We start from the raw sequence: 23,176 nt of genomic DNA on the forward strand, positions 1-23,176 counted from the left end.
CTGGACCAAATGATCTCCTAGGTCGGTATCTAATTGGATGACTGCTGCCTATATGGTTTTGTGGGAGGTCACCTTATATTGCTCCATCAATTAGGATCAATGTGATTACGTCATCTCAAGCTCTGATACGGTGACATGGCTGTTTCTATTCTGAGATGATGACGTGAGAGAGAAGTTTGGCTCGGGGTTAGTTAAGAGCTACGAAGTGGGTAGCCTTTGTCCAACCGGACCTTTTGAGGCCAACCTTCAGTCATCAGCCTAGCTGACGCGGGAAGGCATGCGCGAACACGCTCTCCCCCTTACCCTCGCCCCCTCCCCCCTCTCCAGGTGAGAGGAGAAGTGAAGGTGCGAGAAGATAAGGGGGAGGAAGCTATAAGAAGCAGAAGTGTGTCCATTGCCCGGGGCGGGGGAAGAGGCGGTGGTTGGAAGGGGCGGGGCGTCATCTAGGCAACCTGCCCGAACGCTTTTTAGCGTCCTCCGGTGGACCCTTCCGGGAGGTGTCTCCATGGCAACGCACCGTAAAGCACGGCTGCGCAGCTGGTGACGGGGTGACGGGGTGACGAGGAAGACGGGGTGACGGGGAAGGAGGAGGGAGGGTGTTTTGGTGCCTGTCGCTCGCCGTCCTTTTTCCTGCTCTGGTCGCTTGCGCCGCTCAGTCCGGGTTTCCTCTTCCCCCCCCCCATCCCTGTCCTCCCTCCAGCCCCAGTCCTCTCTCCTCCCGCCCTCACTGCTTCTCCTGCGTCTTCCCCCCCCCCCCAGTTCCCCGCTCCCCTCCCCCAGTATATGCCCCGCAGCGCGGCCGCCCCCTGCTCCCCCCGGTCCTGCCGCCCCATGTGGCTGCGGGGCCGCCGCGGCGTCTCCCACTATGGCCCGGAAAACAGTTAGCAGGAAGAGGAAAGCGCCCGCGGCGCCGGGGACCGGGAGCGGGACCCAGGGCCAGCAGGTAACCGGGGGAGGGGGGCACCGAGGGTCGTGGGGGGAGGGGGGAGTTGGGGCTGCGTAGGAACCGGGGGCAGGCCCGAAGCGTCGTCAGCCAGAGGCTCATCTAGGCCCGGGGCTCCGCCGGGAAGGTTGGCACGCAGGCCTGCGGAGGGTAGACAGCGGAGAGCCGCGGGCAGCGGTGGGGATCGGGGCCTGAGCTGTCACCGAGGGCGGATCCGGGCCCTGCCCTCGCCATCCCCCTCCCCCCCAAAAAAACCCACCTCCCAAAGCCCTCCTTCCCTCCTAAGTCGGCGAGAAGTCCTCCCCCCCCAAAAAAAAAAATAATGAGGCTTCCGAAACCCCTGCCCTCGGGCCGGACCTTCCTCACCTTCGGCCTCAGGCTAAGGAAGAAGCTCAAGGCCAAGTTCACCCCAGCCCATCGCCCCCAGCAAATGCTGCCCCTTTGCGGGAGGGTGATTGATATAAACTGGGGACCCAACTCGGGTCCCTTTCTCCCCGCGGCCTCCCGGCCCGGTCACCTCCCCGTCTCGTGTTTGTGTTTGACTTCGAACCCCCGCAACTGTCTGGAGCGCGGGGGCCACGGCTGAGGGAGCAAGGGCTGCTCGGGCGCTGGGAAGGCCTAGGGACCCGGGCGTCCCTTCCGAGGCTCGCCAGCCCCTTTCTAGGCCAGCCTAGTCCAGCACGACCCTTTTGACCCTTTCGATGCTTCGTAGTGATTGCAAGCGTAGAGGGAGGAGGGGGCTGGACAGAGATGTGTCCCAGGTCGGTATGGGACCCACCCCCTCCCTGCCTTCTCCCGTGGCTGAAAAGGTGCTTCTCTCCCCAAAACCCTTTCTGCCTTTCCATTCTTTCTTGCTGGAAGATGATGTAGACAGCCCTGGGCCTGTTCTGGGATAAACTTTAGGGCTCTCTGTTTCTCTGGATTCCTCATTTCCTTTGTTCTTCCACATCTGTGGTCTTTACGTATCAATCTGTCTATACGCATTTTCATTGGAGCTATGACCTCTGGATTAAGTTTTTTCCTTCGTTGTGTTCAGGACAGATTACGTAAAAACTGTAGATTAGGTTACCAGTTTTCATCGATGTTTATAGGATTTTATATTCAAAAGGGCAGTAGCTGCAGCCTGTGATTTCTGATATTGCTTTCCACAGTTTGGCTGGGATCATTCACTAAACAAAAGGAAAAGGCTCCCTCCAGTGAAGAGGTCCTTGGTCTACTACCTGAAAGGCAGAGAAGTCAGGTTGCAGAATGAGTCCAGTTACTACCGAGTGTTGCATGGTTATGCAGCGCAGCACCTTCCCAGTCTCCTGAAGGAGAGAGAGTTTCACCTTGGGACCCTTAACAAAGTGTTTGCATCTCAGTGGCTGAATCACCGGCAAGTGGTGTGTGGCACAAAATGCAACACGGTAAGCAGGAAGCCTTGTTTCTTGTGGTTTCTGCAACTGTATGGATGGACAACCATTTTCCTATGTGACCTGTGTTAAAATGTAAGGTTCAAGGCAAACCAGAATCTTCCCCCCACACACACACACACACTTCGTTTTTCTCTTGACTTGCCCAGTTTAGAGATTGCCTTAGTCCCAATAATTTTATTCCTTCTAATTTTTCCCCAGACTGACTTGTTTGTTTGGTTTTGGATTAACCAAGGTCCTCCTATAAAAATAACACATTTTTATTGTGTTTATGACTTACATATAACTTTTATGTGTGTTGTCTCATTTGATTCTCACAACTTTTGTGATGTAAGAAGGGCAGAAGTGGTATATAGGACCTTAGAGAAGAGAAAACAAATCAATAAACAGACTTTTCTTAAGCACCCTTTGTATTTAATAGTATTTAATCAGTAAGCATTTATTAAGTCCCTACTCTGTACTAGTAGTCACTGTGATAAGCAAGGGAGGTACAAAGTAAGACAAGTGAAACGGACTATTACTAAGCTAGATGATGTGTGCTAGACAATGGAGGTTCAGGGATACAGGGATGGCAATGAAGTAGTTCTTCCCTCAGGGAGCTTACATTCTCTCTAAAGCCATACAGATAAAAGAACTGAGGATCATGGTCAAGAACCTTCAGTTTCTTGGTTCCTAGGCTAGTACTCTTCTCACTAGACTATGAATCAGGAAGAGAGGGGAAAAAATCCAAGCGATATTTATTTAGCTTTTAAAATGTGCCCAGTATATTGGTGGGTATTAATAAAAGAGTTCTACTGAAGGTATAGTTGGAAATAAGGAAGGAAAAGTTTATGATGGGAAAGAAAGGTAGTAAAAGAAGATACTACTAGAAGATACTAGGAGGTAGGTAATGATGAGCAGCTTGTTTTTAAGCAAGATGCATTAGGAGGACAGTTTTATCTGGGTTTGAGGGTTTTTTAAATATTCCCTTCCCTCTTGTATTTTAAGGTTATATAACTAGAAAATTTTAATACTGGACAAGATGAGGGGGAAGAGAGGGTACCATGTAAAGTAGAATGCCTAAGTGCCCTTGTCCTTAGGAAATATTATTTATATCAAAGATTTAAATTTTGAGGAGAATAATACCATATTAATTAGAAGTGAACTCCCACTTCACCTCCTGTTGAATGTGACTCACCTTATACAAATACAACCAAACAGAAGTCTTTTAGAATTAATAGGCCTCTATAAATAAACACCCTCTTTGGTCAGGTCTTCCTGCTTGCCTGCTGGTAATAGTTGCCTTAAAATCATCTGTTGTCATTGGTAAGAGAAGGTTGTCACATGTTTGAGGAAGTCAATTCATATACTTCCTTTTTTCAAATTCTTTTGCTTTTTTCAGAGCCACAGAATTGTATTTGGAAATAATATTTTAAAAACTAAAAATGTCTAACATTTATGTGGAGGTTTTAAGTTCCAAAGTACTTGGCATATATTATCTCACTTGATTCTTACAACAACCCTGTGAAGTGAGTGATATTATTATCCTTTATTATATAGAACAAATCATTTGATCTAAATATAAGTCTAACCATTTTATTTCTTACCTACTGCTTCTGACTCTGTCAGGGACATAAAGATGTGGGAGAGTCAGGGGTCTACCATTCTTCCTTTTCTTTTTTTACAGTTAGCAAGCATCTTCTTCCCTTTTATCAATTTTGGGCTATATTCTTTTCTTTGTGCAATAATTTCTTCATTTGTAAAATGAAGATAACGATCCTTTCCCCAGACAATCAGTCTTAGCCCATCTAATGCTGTGGCTATGAAATTGAAGATCTTACAAAGTACTTTGATTTCCCTTCACTATGCTTGTTTATGCATAAATACTAATATTGGTATTCTAAAATATGGCCTCAACAAGTCTACTACATCCTTGGCATAGTGCCTCTATATAGTAGGCATTTAATAAATAGCAATTGTTGCTACTGAGACTTCATCTGTCAGAGGAAAATCAAGCAAATAAGATCTTTGCATAATGTCTAGTGTTTTAAGAGAGTAAGGGCTATTGGGAAAGAGTTTTCTAAATAACATTGCATTTTCAAGCTTTCTTGAGTGTTTTACTTGTTGAGGTTTGCCGTCAGTAAAACACTTAAGAACTTTTTCTTCAAATGGGCAAAATCCAGTGATTCACAGAATAAAACTACATACTAATATTTATCCATGGGCTATGGAAATATTACAGGGTAGATATTTTATCTCTCTTGACTTGATATTCTTCACACCATATCTGAATACCACATAGATAACTTTTGTTTGTTTGTTTGTTTGTTTTGCGGGGCAATGGGGGTTAAGTGACTTGCCCAGGGTCACACAGCTAGTAAGTGTTAAGTGTCTGAGGCTGGATTTGAACTCGGGTACTCCTGAATCCAGGGCCAGCGCTTTAACCACTGCGCCATCTAACTGCCCCCTCATAGATAACTTTTAAGTCAGATGATTTCCAAATTAGTCCTGGAACTAAGTAGCATTTTGATTTCTAGTGGGACTATGACTTATTCTGAATGAGTAAAGGTAATAGAGTACTATTAAAAGGCCTCCCTGAAAGTTTATGTTAGATGGGTATTCTAGCACATGGAAATTCCAGCAATGGGATTAAATGCATAACTCACCCAGACTCTGTAAGGCAGATTTTAGAAGACTGATGAAGAGGCATGCTTCTCATCTTTTGGAAGAGAGGTAATAGGCTAAAGGTTCAGAAAGAGATACATTTACAGACATAAGTAATGTGTTTTGCTTGATTATATTAGTTAGAAGGAAGAGCTTCTTTGGGGGATGGGTATGTGGAGTTGGTAGGTACTGAGAGTAGTAGAAGAAAAAATCATTAGTGAAATTTTTTGGGGGGGGGCAGGGCAATGAGGGTTAAGTGACTTGCCCAGGGTCACACAGCTAGTAAGTGTTAAGTGTCTGAGGCCGGATTTGAACTCAGGTCCTCCTGAATCCAGGGCCAGTGCTTTATCCACTGCGCCACCTAGCTGCCCCTGAAATATTTTTTTAAATGTGCAATAGAATGTGGGAAGAAATTTAAAAAGGGGACACAGGCAAGCAGAACAGGTTTTTTTTACTATTGTGTTAGTTTTAATACATACTTTTTTTTGGGGGTGGATGAGGCAATTGGGGTTAAGTGACTTGCCTAGGGTCACACAGCTAGTAAAAGTCAAGTGTCTGAGGCCGGATTTGAACTTAGGTCTTCCTGACTCCAGGGCGGGTGCTCTATCCACTGCGCCACCTAGCTGCCCCTTTAATATATACTTTTTTAAAAACCTTAATCTCTTTTGTAAAAAAAATTTTTTTGTTTGTTTGTTTGTGGGTTTTTTTTGCGGGGCAATGGGGGCTAAGTGACTTGCCCAGGGTCACACAGCTAGTAAGTGTCAAGTGTCTGAGGCCAGATTTGAACTCAGGTACTCCTGAATCCAGGGCCGGTGCTTTATCCACTGCGCCACCTAGCCGTCCCCAAAAAATTTTTTAATTTTAATTTTAATTTTCAGTTTGAAATTCTTCTCTCCAGCCCCTTTCCCACTCATTAAGAAGGCAAGAAATACAATACCTGTTAATAACATTTCTGGATTACCTATATTTCCCTTCCCCCTCTGTCAAACAAAACAAAAAATGAAGGGGTAAAAAATAAGCTTCAGTCTGCTCTCTGAGTCCATCCATTACCTATCTGGAGATGGCTATCATTTTACATCATGAATCTTTTGGAGTTCTGGTAGATCATAGTATTTGATCAATTACTAAGTCTTTCACAGTAGATTACCTTTATAATGTTGCTCTTATGGGGTAAATTGTTCCCATGGTTCTGTTCGCTTCATTTTGCATCACTTTGTGTGTCTTCAAAGGTTTTTCTGAAAACCATCGCCTTTATTCTTTCTTACAACACAATAGCATTTTATCACATTCATATGCTATCACTTTTTGAGCCATTCCCTGATTATATGGGCATCCCTTCAGTCTCTAATTCTTTGCTACCACAAAAAGAACTGCTATAAACATTTTTGCATATCTGGATCCTTTTCCTTTTTCTTTGATCTCTTTGGGGTATAGACCTAGTATTAATATTGTTGAGTTAAAGGGTATGCACAGATTTATAGCCCTTTGGCCATAAATTGTTTCAAATTGTTCTCCAGAATGGTAGAATTAGTTTACACCTCCACCAACAGTTCCAGTATTATACCAATTTTCCATATCCCCTCCAGCTTTTGTCATTTTCCTTTTCTGTCATCTTAGCTGTTCTTATGGGTCTGAGGTGGCTCCTCAGAGTTATTTTGATTTGTGTTTCTCCAATTATTAATGATTTACAGCAGGGCTTCTTAAACTTTTTCCACTTGCAGCTTTTTTTCATCCAAGAAATTTTTATGTGACTGGGTATATAGGTATATAAAATAGGTATACATAACCTTTTACTGTTGTCAAATTCTTCTCAACCCCCACATTCAGTTACATGACCCCATATGTGGTCTTGACCCACAGTTTAAGAAACATTGATTTAGAACATTTTAAAATATGATTATTCATAGTTTTGATTTTTTTCTCTGAAAATTACCTGTTCATATTCTTTGACCATTTATCAGTTGGGGAATGGCTCCTTTTAAAAACGTTAATGTCAGGGACAGCTAGGAGGCACAGAGGATAAAGCACCAGCCCTGGATTCAGGAGGACCTGAGTTCAAATCTGGTCTCCAACACTTGATACTTACTAGCTGTGTGACCCTGGGCAAATCACTTAACCCTCATTACCCTGTAAAAAAAACTACCCCCAAAACCAAAAAAAATTAATCTCTTAAAAGGTTTAGTTTTGTATTTAATTCTTTATAATATTTGATTATATTCTATATACTCATTTATATCCTTTATAAATAGTAATTTTCATGTTTGATGTTTGTTTATAATTCTTGAAAAATTTAATATAACATTAAACTATGACAGAAATTCAGTTTAATAAACAATCCTCTTCATTCTGTGTTTGTAAAAATGTTCATATTTGTCAAGTTTTAATAAGAAAAAAATTTTAAAGAAGCAGCCTGTTCTTTATTAATATTTATTAACATATGATTTTCTGAGCCACAGTTGTTAGGTTGATATTTTCCTGGTCAGTCATCAGTTGTCTTTAACTTCTGGAGAGTCCCTGGTCTCAGTTCTTTTTTTAAAGAGCCCTGACAGTCAGGAGTAAAGATGGAATTGAAAACTGGAAAGATTAAGGCAGTTTATTTTTTTAGACCAGGTAGAGTAGTAGCTTGTTAACAATGAAAAGTGAACTTGATTTGGAGTTAGAGAATTTAGGTTCAGATCCTACCTCTGTCACATAATGTCTCTGGTCCTAAGTTTTCTTGTGTGTAAAATAAATGGGTTGGACTGGAGAACCTCTAAGGTGCCTTCCACCTTTAGAATTTTGATTTTTATGATCTATGATCCCAAGAAGATAGAGGATTAGGAGCAACCTAATTTGGGAAGGGGGAGGAGTGGGGAAGAAAGAGTAAAAGATCTGCATTGTAAGAAATCTGCTGAATTTATTTGCAATGTCCTGGAGGTATCAAAACAGGATAAAGGATTTCATTGGGAAGCAAGATTGATTAAGTCAAAGAATTTGATTGGCCAAGATCAAATTCTTTTTTTATGGTTTTCCGTTTTTTCCATTTCCCTAAAGGAATAGATGGTATTTGGAAAACTGGATTTTAATCTTTAAAATAATAAACATATTAAAACATTCTTTGGCTGGTTTCTGATGAAATATCTTTTTCACAGTGTATGTTACTTTATTTATCTTATCTATCCCAATGAGTTAGCAACTCTCTTATCTGTTTGACCCATAGGCAAGTAGTTCACAATTAAATTTGCAATCCAGTCCTTTTTAAGGAATATCATATGGGTACTTTTCCATTTTTTAAGATGAAGTATCATGGCTTCTAGATTTAACCTGTTTTGTTTTGTTTTTAGAGTATTTTACTCCTGTGAGAGTTTTGCTATGAAATGGCTTTATGATGGCTCTGCTGTATGACCTTGGATATGCCACGCCTTAGTTTTCTTACCTAGAAAATTAAGGGGTTGTAGTAAATAATTTCTAACTTTCCCTCCCAGCTTTAAGTATGGTATGTGTGACTCCATTTATTTCACTAGGCCACTTAGACCAAATTTTCTTTAGGTGTTAAAGGTGCAGAGGGTTCCTTTTGTGTGCAAGAGTTTAAGGGTAAAGTGCGCCAGGCCCTGCCTATTTCTCTTGACCCCCCTGACATCTCCACACCCCACTGAATTCTGTATCTTGGATATAGAGGCATCAAGGAAGCTTTTAATGTGCTGCTTTGCTGACAGATTCTCAGTAGTTGAAGATGGCATGGGAGTAATAATGGATAAGAATCCTAGTAAGTGAAAGCAATTCATTCACTTCAACAAAAAACTTACTCATTACTCATTGTAAGGTGTCAAAAACAAAATAGTCCCTCCCTTCAAAGTCAAGTCAAGGCCAACAAACATTTATTAAGTATCTGTCAGGTGTCAGGCACTAGTGCTGCTTGGTGCCAGAAGATTTAGGGGGAAGCAGAAGACAGTACCAGTTCTCAAAGTGCAAAGAGCCAAGTGAGGGAGAAAACATGTAACAACTGTGTACCAACAACATAATCTTTCATGTTCAGGATAAATTAGAGATAATAATGAAAGGAAAGCAGTAGCATCAAGGGGATTGTGTTACCTTATGTTACAATATGTTACTTTATATATTGCTACATTGTGTTACCTTATGCTACATTACCTTGTGTTACATTACCTTATGTTTTTTATCTTATGTTACATAATATTACATTACACACATTAGAAAGGGTCAGATGAAGGATAGAGCTTGATAAATTTTGTGTAAGACTGCAGTTTTTCTTTCCTTTATTGGTAGAATATATGAGGAAACCATTAGAATGAATGAGGAGAGGGGGCGGCTAGGTGGCGCAGTGGATAAAGCACCGGCCCTGGATTCAGGAGTACCTGGGTTCAAATCCGGCCTCAGACACTTGACACTTACTAGCTGTGTGACCCTGGGCAAGTCACTTAACCCCCATTGCCCCGCCAAAAAAAAAAAAGAATGAATGAATGAGGAGAGAGGAGTAGGTGGTATATGAAATTGACTTTTCCGAGGACATAAGCACTCATGCTAAAGGCAATCTAGGGACAAGGATCTTCATTTCTTCTGAAATGGAAGTGACTACTAGTTCCCAGGAGGAAGAACTAGTCACAGAGGAACGTCTTTTTCTGTCTGCACTTTAAGCAGAATGTTCACCAAGGTTCATGTTGTGTCTACAGATTCAGTAGCAAGAAATGGTCCATTGCCACTTAAGCCTGTCATGGTGGATTCAGTTCACATTTACATTTGGGCCACTATAATTATTTTTAATTGGCTTATTCTCAGAGGTTATGCGTGACTTCAAATTCATTCCCTAAAACCACCTGTCCCCCAGAGAGGATAAAGGAGGTGCTTTCTTTTGAATAGATCATACGGGAAAAGTAGGAATCAAACAAAATATACTCATTCCTTTGGTTGGCATGAGAAAGAATACAAGATGAGAAATCGTGTGTGGTTTTTTAATGTTTTTTTTTTAATTTTCATTAATCAAACAAATATTTGTGTGCCTGCTACATGCAAATCATTTTGCTAGATGCTGTGGTGATGTTATTAAAAAATCATTATTTTAGGGGCAGCTAGGTGGTACAGTGGATAGAGCACTGGCTCTGGAGTCAGGAGGACCTGAGTTCAAATCCAGCCTCAGACACTTAACACTTACTAGCTGTGTGACCCTGGGCAAGTCACTTAACCCCAATTGCCTCACTTTAAAAAAATCATTATTTTAGAGCTGGAAGGAACCTCTGGGTCCTAATCCAGACTAGTCCTTTAAAGATTAAGAAACTAAGGTCCAGAGAAAATAAGTACCTTTGTACAAAATTATTTTGAAGAATTTATTTTTTAAATGTCCTAATCTAATGTATTCCTCTCTTTTGCTGTTGCATATTACATTGGGCTTGATGAGTATTTCAACATTTCAGAAAGTACTGAGTTCACAAATCAGTGTAAACATATTGATGTGTTTATAGGTACTGTAAGATGCATGTTTTCCCTGAGGGGAAAATTCAAATAAAAAGAAAGTACTGCTAAAAAAAAAGAATTTATTATTTTATTATTCTGGGTTCCCCCACCCACAAACACACACCAGTACAATTACAGAACTATAGTAGATGGTTTTGCCTAGAGATGTTCATCAGTTGATGGAAACTGCTGATGAGGCTCTATTGGGAGATAAGGGTAGGATGAGTATTTCAACATTTCAGAAAGTACTGAGTTCACAAATCAGTGTAAACATATTGATGTGTTTATAGGTACTGTAAGATGCATGTTTTCCCTGAGGGGAAAATTCAAATAAAAAGAAAGTACTGCTAAAAAAAAAGAATTTATTATTTTATTATTCTGGGTTCCCCCCACCCACAAACACGCACCAGTACAATTACAGAACTATAGTAGATGGTTTTGCCTAGAGATGTTCATCAGTTGATGGAAACTGCTGATGAGGCTCTATTGGGAGATAAGGGTAGAAAAAAGTTGGGTTAGGTTCAGATTGTAGGAGCCCTCATGCTAAACTGTTGAGTTTGAACATTAGCTCTTTGGGAGAACTTTTTTACCTCTTCTCAATATCTGATAGCACCTTGTCCACTTTAAGTATTTCGCATAAATATTTAATAGTGATTTTCCTATGTGGTAAGCTCACATCCTTGGCAGCATTTTCATGTCTGAGCTTTGGTAATGTTCCAGGCATAACTCGGTCTGAGAGATAGCCTTCCTGAGAAGTGCTGTATGTACCTATAATTTGGTGGTGGGAGGGAAATCATCATGTTCCAGTTTTCCTTTAATCTTTTTCTCATGAGACCCAACCCATGTTCAGTGAGTACTTTTTGGCTTCCTTACATCTCTGAAGGAGGAAAGAGTTTTTTCCAAGACAAACATAGCAGCAATGTGCTAGTTTTCACAATTGGAAAAGTTGCTAGAAGTCTTAATTCCAGTATATTGGGTTCTGATAAATGGCAGTTATTATTTTTTGATACTTGTTATAAACAAGAATTTGTATAGATCCTCTTTGGTTTTTTGTTTTGTTTTGTTTGGGGGGGAGGGGGTTGGTGAGGCAATTGGGGTTAAGTGACTTACCCAGGGTCACACAGTAAGTGTCAACTGGCCCTCCTGACTCCAGGGTGGTGCTCTATCCACCTAGCTGCCCCACCTCTTTGTTTTCAAGTACAGTGTTCTAATATCCTGGAAGGCACTGATAAGCACAGGTTTAATGGATCTTAGAGGGTTTTCTTGTAGTTTTGTCTTCTCAGTAACCTTTTCTGTCTGTGGATCTTGTTCATGGTTCTTAAAGACCCAGCCCAGTCTTATCAGCTGTTCAGAGTTACAGATCAAAAGGACAAAGTTAAAAGAATTTTAGTCAACTTAGTAGTCTTTTATGGGGGAGCTAGGAGTGCAATGGATAGAACATGAGGCTTCGAGTCAAGAATATCTGAGTTCAAATTTGACCTTGGACATTTACTAGCTGTATGATCTAGGCAAATCACAACCTCTATTTGCCTCAGTTCCTCAACTGTAAAATGAGGTCACACTGTAGAAGTAAATGGCAAAGCACTCTAGTATCTTTGCCAAGAAAATGTCATGCAGTCACGCAGAGTTGGACACAACTGAACATTATTGTTTTATGAAGGCACTGAGATTTTCATTCTAATGGCCTCAAGACCAGGTCATTGTAAAACTGTTTGGAAAAGCCAGTTAGGTTTCATCAACCAGCTTGTTTTCATAGTTCCAGAATAGCCAAATACAGAGAAACACGGATGCATCAAACTGGGTGGGACCACTTTGACCCTTCTCTGGGGTACTATTTCCCTTCTAAGGTAAGGTCAGCTGGCTAAGTCCAGTCTCCTGGTTTCACTGGACTTAATGGAATCAAACCTTTTCTAGTAATTTGTAAAAATCTTTGATAACTCTTTCCACTTATTTTCTTTAACACAGTTGTTACATGAGGAAATTGAGATAGAATATTTGGTGATGAGTCATATAGAACATTTAGTCAGTCAGATCTGAACTAAGCTATCACTTCTGCTATCTGCTTATTTTAGTCTTGCTTATAATGAGGCTGAATAAGTGACTTACAAGCATATGCAAATAGTGTAATGCACCATTACATTTCTGCAAAGCCATTTTTATTATGCAACTTCAATTATAATATTGTTGTGCTAAAACAAAGGTGTAATTCCTGTCCTTTCTAGTTTTGATCTATTAGCCTGTGACCTAATAACTTTTTTAACTCAGCAAACATTTATGAACACTTCCTATACTCAAAGCACCGTACTAGTAAGTAGGTCTACTGAGATAGTGACATTGTTCTTACCCTCTAGAGATCTAAAATCTTTCAGTGATAGCATACTTGGTTGCCCTATAAATCCTGTGTGTGTGTATAAAATTGTTATACATCTGTATATAAGTAACATGTAAGGTTCAATTTTACAATTATGAATTGATCGCTTTAATAAGCCCAAGGAAATGATGTAGTTTAAATATAGGCAGTCTCTGCCCTCTGGGAGTTTAGCTATCTTATCTCTCTGCCTTATCTCCTTACTTGACAGTAATACACTAGGTGAATTTAAAAAGTACAAAATACTGTGCCATATGAGGTTCCTACTATTGCATTGGTTGACCAAAACCATTTGCTTTTGAAACTGACTATCATTTGATGAATCTGTTTGGTTTTCTCCATTGCTGTTGTTGCAATTTTTTTTTTTAATCTGGGACTAGGCACAGCTATGTGGCACAGTGGATAAAGCACCAGCCTTGGAGTCAGGAGGACCTGAGTTTAAATCTGCCCTCAGACACTTGACACTTACTACCTGTGTGACCCTGGACAAGTCACTTAACCCCCATTGCCCTGCAATAAAATAAAATAAAGCTGGGACTTAATTGAATAATCTTTAGAGTAAGGCTTAATTTGGAGTTTATGAACTCATTTTTTGTTTTAAAATTTTTGATAACTATATCAATATGCTTGGTTTCTTTTGCAACCTTATACATTTTATTCACTTAAAAACATTCTGAAAAGAGGCCCAGATTTTCAGTCAGAGTGCCAAAGGGCTCATGACATAAACAACGTTAATAACCCCTGCCTTAGAGTTAAATAGAAAATTGTAGAAATGAATTTGTAATAAGTATTTTTTTTATTTTCAGGATTTTTTTTCCCTGTCTTTTGTGCCATGAGAGACTTCCCAACCTTGGTTTATTTGTATATGCCTGAATTGAAGCTCTTTCTATTCTATTTTGGTGGGTTTTTTAATCTCTATTTCTGAACTTTCAGCTTGATGAGGGCAAGGATTGTGTTTCTAATCTAGAACTGCTAGGGACCTCAGACCATCTAGTCACAACCCCTTCATCTTACAGATAAGAAATAGGTTCAAAAAGGCTAGTGATCTGCCCAGAGTAACACAAGGAGTCAGCCTCAGAGCTAGGATTCAAGCTTGTATTTTTTGCTTCCAATGCCAATAGGAGTTCTTTCTATTATATCACCACCTAACAACTATTATTTTTCCCTTAGCTCCTAAAATAGTGTTTTACATATGATAGATATTTAATATTTTTGGTTGTAAACCAAAAAAACCCTTATTTTTTAAAGCACCTTAAGAATCTACTCCTTGATTCAGAGCTTTGGATATACTTCCTTTCATCCCAGTCAGATTTTGAATGGACAGGAAGAATGTCCTTGTATCAGCTGTCTCATAGCTTCTGTTTTGCAGGTATATCAGATTTTTTTTGTTTGTTTGTTTTTGGTTTTTTTTGCAGGGCAATGAGGGTTAAGTGACTTGCCCAGGGTCACACAGCTAGTAAGTGTCAAGTGTCTGAGGCCGGATTTGAACTCAGGTACTCCTGAATCCAGGGCCGGTGCTTTACCACTGGCCATCTAGCTGCCCTGAGTATATCAGATTTTAAAAATACACCATCCAGATAATTAATCCACTTTTCCCTCCCTTTGTTCTGATTTCTCTTGGCAACTGAGAAATTATCAGATTTGGCATTTTCATGGCATGTTTATTTAGCTGGATTGTAACAGGGCATTATAAATGCAGCAGTAAGATCAATACCAAATGATTGATAATTGGCTTTCTCTAACCTAGTGAGTTGATGGATCTAAAGAATAGGTCTATTTATCCTAACTAGGGGGAGGGAGGATGGATTGTGTTAAAAGACCCCTTGCAATGCCTTAATATCCCAAGGCTTTTGGCTCAGGAAACAAAAAGTGAAGGAAAGGATTCATTATTAAAATAGCTATAATCCAATGAACAATTTTCATATGTTAAAAGATCACAGCACCCATATAACCAACATCCTCTCTTCCCTTTGGTAGTTTGCATGCTAGGGTTAGGTGTCACGTTTTCAGGGTTGAAAACCCTCATCTGGGGAATGTCAGTCAGGGACCAATAAGGAAGGTTAGGACTTTATAAAGTTACTATTCTCTTTTTATTCATTCATTAAGCAAAATTATTCAATTTTAACCAAGCAGTTTTAACTTGAGATAGAAAACACAAAAAAGGATGAAGTTTCATGTGAAATAAGCCTTATGAACATCACTGCTATATTTTGATTTACATGCAGTATTTACAAGTTTGAGATAGTTGTTTCGATCACTTCAAGGCAAAACTAAGATTCTGCAGCTGTGGTGGTGGCAGTAGCGGAGACAGCGGCGGCTCTTGTTCCAGATGAGCTGCCCAAACATGGCTCTGCTGCGTGTCCTTTCCCGGGTCGCAGGTGCAGGACCAGCCAAGCTGCCAAAGTCTCTCCCGATGTCTGCACAGCAGTCCCTCTTCTTCCTACAAGTATGTGAATGTGAAGAAGCCCACCATGGACTTGAAGTCTGTGACTGACCGTGTAGCCCAGACCCCGCTGTGGATGGAGCTCTTCCGAGGTTTGGGGGTGACTCTGAGTTACCCGTTCCGGGAACCCTCCACCATCAACTATCTCAACTATCCCTTTGAGAAAGGCCCTCTGAGCCCCGGTTTTCCTGGGGAGCACGCCTTGAGGCGCTACCCTTCGGGGAGGAGTGGTGTATCGCCTGCAAAACTCTGCGAGACCGTCTGCCCAGCCCAGGTCATCACCATTGAGGCTGAGCCCAGGGTGGACGGCAGTGGGAGGACGACCCGCTATGACATCGATATGACCAAGTGCATCTACTGTGGCTTCTGCCAGGAAGCCTGCCCCGTGGACGCCATCTTGAAGGGTCCCAACTTTGAATTCTCCGCTAAGACCCATGAGGAGCTGCTATACAACAAAGAGAGACTTCTCAATAATGGGGACAAGTGGGAAGCTGCCAACATCCAGGCGGACTTCCTGGACCCGTGAAGCTCCAGCTCCGACGCCACTACCCTCACACCCCATCTGGTCCAAGGGCAGCAGCCGCCCTTGGTCTGGACCCCTTGAGATAAAGCCTAGAAACGTGGAAACAACAACAACAACAAAACCCTAAGATTCTGATTTAGAACCCAAAAGGTAGAATTCAGACCCAAATCTCTATTTAGATATCCTGTTTAATTAAATTTGCTTTAAAAAAAAAAATGAAGTCTAGTGATAGTCACCTCCATTTCTGAATATATCTTCCCTACCCCCACTCCACCCCTCCCCACCCCCAACACTCCTGGCAAGTGATTCATTGTAACCAAAAATAAAAAAAAGAAAGAGACAAAGGAAGAAAGAAAGCAGTTGAACGAAACCAACCAATACAACAGCTGCTTATGTTACTGTTAAAAACGACAATTACTAGGTGCTTGGAGAGAGCATTGTTACTGTTACACTGGCATAGGATTCTAAAGTTAGACAGCTAGTCTGTGACTGAGTATCAGATTAACAATTCTAAGGGCAAAAATCTTTGTTATATTTCCCCATGACTACAAATATCACCTGTAATCCTTATTCAGGACCACCAAAGGATAAAACTTTAAGAGCATATTCAGTGTTTAACCAAGGCCCCCAGAGTTAGGTTAAAAATAAATTTATCAGACATTTCTAGGTAGTATTTCATTGAATAACATCAATCTTTGTCTTTCAAGAAATTTCAAATAATGTGACCTGAGGACATTCAATTCCTATTGTAGTGCTTTTTTCACCACTATTAAATCATGTTTCTAGTTTCTAGTAGGAAGAACCTTTGTTTTACTCAGACTTAACTGGTTTACTTTTTTTAAAATTTTTTTATTTAATTTTTTGTGGGGTAATGAGGGTTTAGTGACTTCCCAGGCTCACACAGCTAGTAAGTGTCAAATGTCTGAAGCCAGATTTGAACTCAGGTCCTCCTGAATCCAGGGCCAGTGCTTTATTCACTGCGCCACCTAGCTACCCAATAAAGTTAATTCTTGAAATGTTTGATAGAATTCATTTGTAAAGCCATAAGCCATTTAGTTTTGGGATTTGGGATAGTTCTTTTATGGCATATTAAATTTATTTTTTGAGACTGATTATTTAAATTCACTTTTTCTTATTCTGCTACTCTGGGTAATTTTAAATTTTGTAATATGCATATCTAATACCCTAGTATTCCTAGCTACTGGGATAAAGACTCCTATTTGACAAAAACTGCTGGGAAAATTAGACAGCTGTATGAAAGAAACTAGATTTAGACCAAGACTTCACATTTTATTTTTATATATTTCTTTTTTTTAATCTTAAAAGTTTTATTATTTTCCAGTTACATGTAAAGATAATTTTCAACATTTGCTTTTATAAGATTTCTAGTTCCAAATTTTTCTCCCTCCCTCCCTCTTCCCCTCCCCAAGACAGAAAGCAATCAGATATCGGTCATATATGTACAATCACATTAAATATATGTCTGTTTTAGTCATGTTATGAAAGAAAAATCAGAACAAAAGGGAAAAAACCTCAAAAAAGAAAAAAAAACAAAAAAGTAGAAACAGTATGGTTCAATCTGCATTCAAATTCCACAGTTCTTTTTTTCTGGATGTGGAGAGCATTTTCCATCATGAGTCCTTTGGAATTGTTTTGGATCATTGTATTGCTGAGAAGAGCTAAGCAAGACCTCACACTTTAAACAAAGATGAACTTCAAATAATTATATTCCCTAGATATAAAAGGTCATATAAGCAAATTAGAAAAATGAGAAAAATTACTTGTCAGTTCTATGAATAGGAGAAAAATTCATGACTAAAGAAATAGGATCACAGATGAGAAAATGGATAATTTTGTTTGTTTGTTTGCTTGTTCTTAATTTTTGTGGGGCAATGAGGGTTAAGTGACTTACCCAGGGTCACAGCTAGTAAGTATCAAGTGTCTGAGGCTGGATTTGAACTCAGGTCCTCCTGAATCCAGGGCCACTGCTTTATCCACTGTGCCACCTAGCTGCCCCGAAAATGAAGTTTTGATTACTTAAAATGTAAGTGTTTTTGAACAGACATTAATAAAGTTAAGATCACAAGAAATTAATTGGGAGGGTCATAAGTTTCTCTGACAAAGGTCTCATTTACCATGTATACATATCTATCTCTATCTCTTTCTATCTATCTATATAACAATTTATATGTATATGTATGGATATGGATCTATTTCAAATTTATAAGAATTAGCCATTCTCTAATTGATATGAACCCTTATTTCTCAAGTGAAGAAACTTGGGCTATTTCCATGTGAAAAAAAATGTTCCAAATTACTAATAATTAGATGCAAATGAAAGCAATTCTCAGATTCCACCTCATGCCAATCAAGAGTGGCAAAGGTGACAAAAAAAATGACAAATGTTGGAGGGACTATGGGAAAACAGGCACATTGTCGCACTATTGGAATACCTGTGAATGGGTACAACCATTCTGGAAAGCAATTTGGAATTATACACAAAAATTACTAAGCAATGCATATCCTGTGATCCAGGAATACCACTGTTGGAGCTATATGCAAAGATCAAAGGAAAAGGTCCTGTCTCTACAAATATGTATATGCATATATGTATATATTCTTTTTTGTGGTGACAAAAAGGTGGGGAACTAAGAGGAAGCCAATCAATAGAGGAATGGCTGAATTAAGTCATAGTATATGCATATGATGGAATACTATTGTGCTGTAAGAAATAAGGGGAAATGATGATTTCAAAAAATTGTGGAAAGGCTTAGAGGAATTGAAGCAAGGTCAAGTAAGCAGAACCAGAAGACATTCATACTTTTAACATTAATATTATAAAAATGAATAATTTTGAGGATTTAAATAAACTTATGAAGAATTAAATGAGCAAAGCCATGAAAATAATAACAGTATTAAAACAAACAACTTTGAAAGCAGTAAGGGCTAAAATCAGTATATTGACCTTTCATGATTTCGGAGGATAGATGATAAATGTGTCTGCCATTAGGGAGGTGATGGATGTAGAGTGCAGAATGGCACACAGATAAACACAAATGTTTGTGTGTGTATTACCATTGGGGGAATTTGTTTTGTTTATGTATATTTGTTTCAAAAATTTTGTTTTTGTTATTGTTTTTAAAAGGGTGGGAGGCTTTACATGTAACGGAAAAAATAAAATATCTCAAGAATGAAAAAAAAAGGGTGGGAGGTACAGAAAATAGATTTCTTTTAATTAAAAAAATAGAGGGAAATACTATAGATGTAGATTGTTGCATGCATTTTCAGTTAAGATCACTGTTTTAGTTTTAGTTAATTGTTTTAATTTGTTACAAGAGATCTCAGGGAGTGAGAATAATCTGCATATGTTTATAGTATAAAAATGGTCAATAAAACTTAAAGACCGGGGTGGCTAGGTAGCGCAGTGCATAGAGCACCGGCCCTGGAGTCAGGAGTACCTGAGTTCAAATCCGGCCTCAGACACTTAACACTTACTAGCTGTGTGACCCTGGGCAAGTCACTTAACCCCAGTTGCCTCATTAAAAAAAAAACTTTTAAAGACCCAAACTTTCTAACAATAAGAGTCACCCAAAAGTGGAATGGGTTGCTCTAGGATGTGGAAGGTTCTCCATTAGAGATATTAAGAGGGAGGGTTGATGATCACTCATTGATCATATTATAATATAAATTCCTTTTGGGTATGAATTATAATCTCAAAGTATGGCCCTTTTCCCTGGGGGTCCCAGAAACATTTTCAGTGGTTCCATGAGGTTAAAATTATTTTTATCATAATACTAATGTGTTTTGTCTATTAAAATTCCATTCCTTTTCCCATTTACATATCTGTAATAAACCCTGATTTTCTTTATATTCTCTAGCCAAAACAATATATTGAAACAGCTTAGATGCAAAAGCAAATATGAGAATCTAAATGTTTTCCATTAAGCCAGATATTAAAGATACTTGTAAAATTGTGTAAATCTGTGATGTTCTCAATCATTTTTTGGTTTTGGAAAGTATAGTTATTTTTCATAAGAATATTTATGTTAACACATAATGGCTTTGATGTTATTTTAAATGAATTAATAAGTATTTTAAAGTTATCCATTTTAATATTTAATATGGTAAATAAATATAACTCACATAAAGAAAAGCTATTTGGGGTCATTAATTATTCTTGAGTGTAAAGAGGTCCTGAGACCAAAATGTTTGCAGACCACTGGACTAATCTCCAACTCTAAAATTCTGTGATTACCTAGCTGACAGAGTAAAGGATCTAGAGAAAGTTAGCAGCAGTTACTGATCATCTAAACCAGGGAACAATACATTTATTGGGATCCAGAATAGAGTAGCCCAACCACTATACTATGGAGACTTTGGACTGGATGGAGGAGGGAGTCAATATGAGGGAATCACATTACTGAGAAAGTTGACAAATAAGAAGTGGTAGGTTGGGTTAGCTAAGAATAGTTGAGATATCAAGAAGTCCAAGGTCAAACTAGAAACTATTGATATTCATGTCTATAAAGGTGGATCTGACTTCTTTTGAAGCTGCAACTTACCAGTCAGCCTTTAAAGGGCGCTTTTCTCAAAGAGTCATGTGAAAACCAGCACATCATCTCCAGTGGAACAGTGGAAACTTCATACAATGTCTATAGGGATGGATTGGGTACCCTACTGATGTTAGAGAGCAAGGGTAACATTAAAACATGGCAACATCTCATCTTTATTAACATCTAGTATTTTCCCATTATATTTTTTAAAATATGCATTCAGTTCTCTCAGTTATTGTAGAATTTATAGGGCAGCTAGGTGGCGCGGTGGATAGAGCATGGGCCCTGGATTCAGGAGGACCTGAGTTCAAATCCGGCCTCAGACACTTTACACACTTACTAGCTGTGTGACCCTGGGCAAGTCACTTAACCCCAATTGCCTCACGAAAACAAAAACAAACAAAAAAAAGAATTTATAGCTATTTTTCTTAGACCCTGAAAATGTTTAGTCAGTAAGAATTTATTAAGTGCCTACTATGTGCCAGCCACTGTGCTAAGTGATGGGCATTCAAACTAAGGTAAAAGACAATCCCTACTCTCAGTGAACAAAGTCTAATAGCAAGGAGAAAAAAAAATGAAAACAGCTATGTAGAAACAGGATCAATAGAGGATAATTTGGGAATAATCAGTTGAGAGAAGGCATTAGAATTAGAGAGAATCAGGAAAGGTTTCTGGTAAAAGGTGAGATTTTAGCTGGGACTTGAGAGAAGCAAGGAGATAGAGATGAGGAGGAAGATTATTCCAGGTATGGGGGACTGCTAGTGAAAAATTCCCAGAGTCTAGAGACAGTGTGTTTTATGGGAGGAATAGCAAGGAGGTCAGTGTCACTGGGTCACAGAGTATTTGGGAGGTGGGGTAGGAGTAAGGTGTAAGAGGACTAGAAAGGTAAGAGAAGGGGCGGCTAGGTGGGGCAGTGGATAAAGTACCAGCCCTGGATTCAGGAGTACCTGAGTTCAAATCCGGCCTCAGACACTTGACACTTACTAGCTGTGTGACCCTGGGCAAGTCACTTAACCCCCATTGCCCCACAAAAAAAAAAAAAGAAAGGTAAGAGAAGGCCAGGGTATGAATTGCTTCAAAAGTATACAAGATTTTATATTTGACCCTGGAGATAATAGGGAGCATATTGATTTCTTTTCTTTTCTTTCTTTCTTTTTTTTTTTTAGGGCAATGGGGGTTAAGTGACTTGCCCAGGGTCACACAGCTAGTAAGTGTCAAGTGTCTGAGGCCGGATTTGAACTCAGGTCCTCCTGAATCCAGGGCTGGTGCTTTATCCACTGTGCCACCTAGCTGCCCCATAGGGAGCTTATTGAATAGAGCAGTGATGTGGTCACATCTGTACTTTACGAAGATTAATTTGACAGCTGAGTAGAGGAAGGAATGGAATGGGGAAGCTTGAGACATTAGGCTGCAGTAGTCCAGGCGTAAAGTGATGAAGGCTTATACCATGGTTGTGGCAGTGTCAGTAAAGAAAAGGGGCATACAAGATATATTACAAAGGTAAAAGCTATTGGACTTGGTAATAAATTGGATAATATGGGGTGAGAGTGAGTAAGGAATTGAGGATGACACCGAGGTTGTGAGCCTGAGTAACTGGGGGAATGGTGGAACACTACAGTAATAGGGAAGTTAGAAAAAGAGTGAGATTTTGAGGAAAAGATATCAAGTTCTGTTTAGGACACATTGAATTTAAGATGTCTATGGTACATCAAGTTTGAGATATCTAATAGGCATTGGAAGTTTAAATTTGGAGAATAGAGAGGTTAGGCTATATAAGTGGATCTGAGAATCAGCAACATGGAGATAATAGTTAATAACTAAATGATAGGTGATAACTAAATCCATGGGAAATGATGAGATCACCAAGTAAAATAGTATAGAGGGAGAAAATAAGAGAGCCCAAGAGAGAGTCCTGCAGGACTCTCACTATTTGTGGGCATAATCTGAATGAAGAGCCTGCAAAGACGACTAAAAAAGAGCAATCAAACAAGTTGGAGGAGAATTGGGATGGAGTTATGCCTAGGAAACCTAGAAAGATGAATGAATGAAGGAGAAGAAGATGATGATATTGTGCTAGACATTACAGAGAGATCATGAGAGATGATTACTGGAAAAAGGCCATGAGATTTGACAATCATCTCATTGTTAGTATCTTTGGAGAGAGTAGTTTTGGTTGAATGATGAAACTGGAAGTGAAAATGTAAAGAGTTAAGAGAAAGGGAAGTGGAAGCACTGATTATAGACAACCATCTCAAGGCATTTAGCCACAAAAGGGAGAAGAGATAGGGTACCATAGCTAAAAGGGATCAAGTGAAGGGTTTTTGAGGACTGGTTTTATAAGAAAAAGGAATACATCTTCTTATGGGATAGAAGTGGAGGAGATAGTGGTAGAAAGCATATGAGTGATATGAGATGAAGAAAGAAAACATAGCTCTCAGAAAATGGCCTCAATTTTTTTTCAGTAACATCTGAGACAAGATTTTCATTTGAAAAAAGTTGGGAGGAAGAGCCATGGCAGGTATGAGGGGGGATAAAAGCATTTGGAAGTTGCTGTGGTGGGTGGGGTAGTGAATTAATCAGGGAAGTAGAAAAAAATTATTTTGTGGAGTAAGGGCCCAGTTGAGATTACATAACATAAATTTGTAATAGATCCACAGTCTACATGGTTTTGTGATTTTTCCGGCTTTGTTTATCAGCTGAAAATTTTTCAGAAAAAGGCAACATGAAGATTTTAGTTTGTACATCAGACTGTATTGTTGAATTGAATGAGAGAAGTTATGGAGTCTCCTCCCTGGAAAGTTTTTAGGAGAAAGTCTCATGTTATTTGAATAGTGAAAAAATAG

General features: G+C 39.4%; 2 protein-coding genes across 2 annotated transcripts in view; both read left to right on the plus strand.

Moving 5' to 3' along the window:
* Positions 1–580: 580 nt before the first annotated feature.
* Positions 581–23,176, plus strand: part of DCAF12 (DDB1 and CUL4 associated factor 12) — a 127,679-nt gene continuing 105,083 nt past the window's right edge. The window contains exons 1-2 of the mRNA XM_043971407.1: positions 581–943; positions 2,095–2,349. Coding sequence (XP_043827342.1) covers positions 866–943; positions 2,095–2,349 — 333 coding nt within the window. The 5' untranslated portion in view covers positions 581–865. The remainder of the gene's footprint in view (positions 944–2,094; positions 2,350–23,176) is intronic.
* On the plus strand, positions 15,144–16,350 carry LOC122731404 (NADH dehydrogenase [ubiquinone] iron-sulfur protein 8, mitochondrial-like). The gene is given in 2 exon segments (XM_043971533.1): positions 15,144–15,206; positions 15,208–16,350. Coding segments are annotated over 2 exon segments (639 nt in total). The 3' UTR covers positions 15,784–16,350.

Source organism: Dromiciops gliroides, chromosome 1 (assembly GCF_019393635.1).
Source record: "Dromiciops gliroides isolate mDroGli1 chromosome 1, mDroGli1.pri, whole genome shotgun sequence".
Classification (NCBI taxonomy): Eukaryota; Metazoa; Chordata; class Mammalia; order Microbiotheria; family Microbiotheriidae; genus Dromiciops; species Dromiciops gliroides.